We start from the raw sequence: 3,562 nt of genomic DNA, 5'->3' as shown, positions 1-3,562 counted from the left end.
TACTGTGCCTGCCGCCCCGGCTTCCACACCGTGCCAGGCCACCCCGGATGCCAGGGTAGGGAGGCGGGCCCAGAGAGGACCGGTCGGAAGCCCCGCCTCAGGCCGCCTCATGACCCCCCCTTCCCCCCCCAGACATCAACGAGTGCCTGCGCTTCGGTACCTGCTCCCAGCTCTGCAACAACACCAAGGGTGGCCACCTGTGCAGCTGCGCCCGGAACTTCATGAAGACACACAGCACCTGCAAGGCCGAGGGTGCGCGCCTCGAGTGGGCCAGGAGGGTGACAGGCAACACCCACGGCGGGAAGTCGCTTGGTCTCCTCCACACCGCCTGCCCAGCCTGGAACCCCAGACCCCCAGGAACGCCTCAGCACAGAGCTGGGGCAATCCAGCAGAAGGCGGGGCAGGGGCACAGCACTCAGCCATCCCATGCCTTACCACAGACACAGCTGCGGGCACTCACTCACTGCTCATTCTTCACATGCGCCAGCACACATCGAACACAAGTGCACAAATGCCCACACCACATACATGTTGGAGTGTGGCAGACAGCCCATGGGGCTGGGCCTGGCCAGAGGCCCTGAGGAACAGGTGTCTCTATCTAGGACGCTGGGCTGGAGGGGTCCCTACACTGGGTCACTCAAGGGTGGTGAGGAGGGAGGGGGCCCGGGCCATGGGCCAGAACCCTGAGGTGGGTGTACCCCGGCTTCTGGCTGAAGCTGTTACGTAGATGTGACCTGCGGCCCCCCTCCCCCCTGCAGGCTCCGAGTACCAGGTCCTGTACATCGCTGACGACAATGAGATCCGCAGCCTCTTCCCTGGACACCCGCACTCGGCCTATGAGCAGGCCTTCCAGGGTGACGAGAGTGTCCGCATCGATGCCATGGATGTCCACGTCAAGGCGGGCCGGGTCTACTGGACCAATTGGCACACAGGCACCATTTCCTACCGCAGCCTGCCCCCAGCTGCACCGCCAACCACTTCCAACCGCCACCGGCGGCAGATGGACCGCAGTGTCACGCACCTCAGTGTGAGCCTCTGCCCCCAGGGAGGCCCCACCCCCGCCCCCCGGCAGGCCAGGGCAAGTGGGAGAAGTTCAGAGAGCAGATGGTGGGGGGAAAGTGTGAGAAGCCCAGGTGGCAGGGAGAGCGAGGGGCACATTTTGAAGGATGCCCGGAGGCTCGGCCACCAACCAGATTGGGCAGCGAGACTCTCAGTGCCGGGGGTGGGGTGAGGGGGTGGGGGCTGTGCCTCCTGCCCCAGCCCCACCTCCAGTCCTGTTGGCCTCAGAGTTAGGTCAAGTCTAAACCTCCTCTATGCTTATCTTAGGAAACCTATTTACCTCTTACTTGGCCTTGCTTTGGCAGCCTGGTTACACGTTAGACTGCTAATCTCAAGGTCAGGTCAGCAATTCAAACCCACCAGCTGCTCCTTGGGAGAAAGGTGGGGCTTTCTCCTCCTAGAAACAGTTAACAGTCTTGGAAACACACAGGGGCAGTTCCATCCTATCCTATAGTGTTTCCACGAGTTGAAATCAACTCGCCGGCCGTAAGTTTTTTTAGCCTGGCTTTATTAGTAAAATGGGTTCATCGCACCCGCTTCCTAGACTTGTACGAAACCACTGCCGTTAAGTCTGTTCTCTGTGCAGGGTTTCCGAGGCTGCGGGCCTCATCTTTCTAGCTCACTTGCTACACCTTAGCACCTGAGCCACGACGCCTCTGTTGACTCTTCTGGAAGCCAGGAAACTGGTTGTCAGTCCATGGGGGCTTTTCAGCAGGGCCAGGCTTAGCACAATGGGTGTCGGGAGGGAAGAGAGTGGGGTGATGGGTAGGGAAATGCAAGGTGGTGGTCCTTGAACCTGTGCCCCACTTGCTTTCAGATTTCAGGCCTCAAGATGCCCAGGGGCATTGCCATCGACTGGGTGGCCGGGAATGTGTACTGGACAGACTCGGGCCGGGATGTGATCGAGGTGGCGCAGATGAAGGGCGAGAACCGCAAGACGCTTATCTCGGGCATGATCGATGAACCCCATGCCATCGTCGTGGACCCGCTGAGGGGGTGTGTGCCTGCCTGCGCCTTCTCCCTGGGGAGGGGGGCGGCCTGCCCTTCACCACCCAGACTAGCATGAGGCAGGGTCCTCTTTGGGCTTCTCATCTTGCCCAGGCACCCCCCTGGGGGGCGGCTTGAGTTCCTGTGTGCTGCTCCCTGCAGCCACTCCAGGGCTGCCCTCCAGGGCTTTGTCATGAAAGAGATGGACCTGGTCCGGAGCTGGCGCTCCTCAGTTCTCTGCAGAGCCTGTGCCCAGGCCCGGGTGCTCCCTTGGTGGCTATAGGTCCCACTGACACACACGTCCCCCTCTCTCCCCAGCACCATGTACTGGTCAGACTGGGGGAACCACCCGAAGATTGAGACGGCAGCCATGGACGGGACCCTTCGGGAGACGCTGGTTCAGGACAACATCCAATGGCCCACAGGTCAGTGGCGACAAGGGGGTGCTGGGGGTGCAGGTGGCTTGCAGAGACTGTCCCCAGGCTCGGGTGGGAGAGGCGGCCCTTGCCATGCTCGGTGCACCCCCACTTCCCCAGGACTCGCAGTGGACTACCACAATGAGCGGCTGTACTGGGCGGACGCCAAGCTCTCTGTCATCGGCAGCATCCGGCTCAATGGCACGGACCCCATCGTGGCTGCTGACAGCAAACGAGGTCAGCGGCACGCCCCTGGCCCTCCCCTACGGTTCCTGCCTCCCCACTGAGCCCCAGGGCCTTGCCCAGAGCGCCTCCTAGGCCTCTCCCAACTGAACCCCGCCCTGATCTTCTGAACCTCATTCCATCCATGTACTGTACCAGTGGGTGCTGCTCTGCCCAGAGGCAGCAGTAAGGACTCACCAGATGCGGAAGGGGAATCTGAAGGCCCTTCTGACCCTGGGGAGGGGAGGGGGCACTGGGAGGTGGGGGGTAGAACTTTTCATGGGCAGTAAGCACCCGAGCGGGAAGAGTGGGCAGTTTGGTGTGGGACATGTTGAGTTTGGGGTACCTGCGTGCCACAGGGCTCTCCCACCTTCCCCTCTGACTTGACCTCCTCCACAGGCCTAAGCCACCCCTTCAGCATCGATGTCTTCGAGGATTACATCTATGGTGTCACCTACATCAATAACCGTGTCTTCAAGATCCATAAGTTTGGACATAGCCCCTTGGTCAACCTAACTGGGGGCCTGAGCCACGCCTCGGACGTGGTCTTGTACCATCAGCACAAGCAGCCTGAAGGTGTGGCACGGGAGAGGGCATGCTCTGGGGACAGGTTGGGTGGGGAAGGGTCCTCAGAGCCCTGCTGGGGAGCGGGAGGGGAGGCTGCCAGATCTGCTCTGGGAAGATCATCCTGAGACCTCCCCTCCCGCCGCTTCCCACAGTGACCAACCCGTGTGACCGCAAGAAGTGCGAGTGGCTGTGCCTGCTGAGCCCCAGCGGGCCCGTCTGCACCTGCCCCAACGGAAAGCGCCTGGACAATGGCACCTGCGTGGCCATTCCCTTGCCGACGCCCCCACCCGACGGTACAGCCACGCCCCCCC

At 61.8% G+C, this 3,562-nt stretch overlaps 1 protein-coding gene across 2 annotated transcripts in view; it reads left to right on the top strand.

Annotated features, from left to right (window-relative positions):
• The window catches only part of LRP1 (LDL receptor related protein 1), a 76,026-nt gene that overhangs the window by 69,399 nt on the left and 3,065 nt on the right, over positions 1-3,562 (top strand). For both annotated transcript variants that reach the window (XM_030886046.2, XM_045290291.1), the window contains 8 exons: positions 1-55; positions 133-252; positions 759-1,027; positions 1,877-2,055; positions 2,365-2,471; positions 2,583-2,699; positions 3,084-3,260; positions 3,404-3,544. The exon at positions 1-55 is cut by the window's left edge and continues 1 nt beyond it. In XM_030886046.2, the coding sequence (XP_030741906.1) occupies positions 1-55; positions 133-252; positions 759-1,027; positions 1,877-2,055; positions 2,365-2,471; positions 2,583-2,699; positions 3,084-3,260; positions 3,404-3,544 (1,165 nt within the window). The remainder of the gene's footprint in view (positions 56-132; positions 253-758; positions 1,028-1,876; positions 2,056-2,364; positions 2,472-2,582; positions 2,700-3,083; positions 3,261-3,403; positions 3,545-3,562) is intronic.

This window comes from Echinops telfairi, unplaced genomic scaffold (genome assembly GCF_000313985.2).
Source record: "Echinops telfairi isolate 266 unplaced genomic scaffold, ASM31398v2 ScPeMD7_2;HRSCAF=8, whole genome shotgun sequence".
Classification (NCBI taxonomy): Eukaryota; Metazoa; Chordata; class Mammalia; order Afrosoricida; family Tenrecidae; genus Echinops; species Echinops telfairi.
The sequence above is the reverse complement of the archived record's forward strand: the minus strand, read 5'-3'. Positions and strand labels throughout refer to the sequence as shown.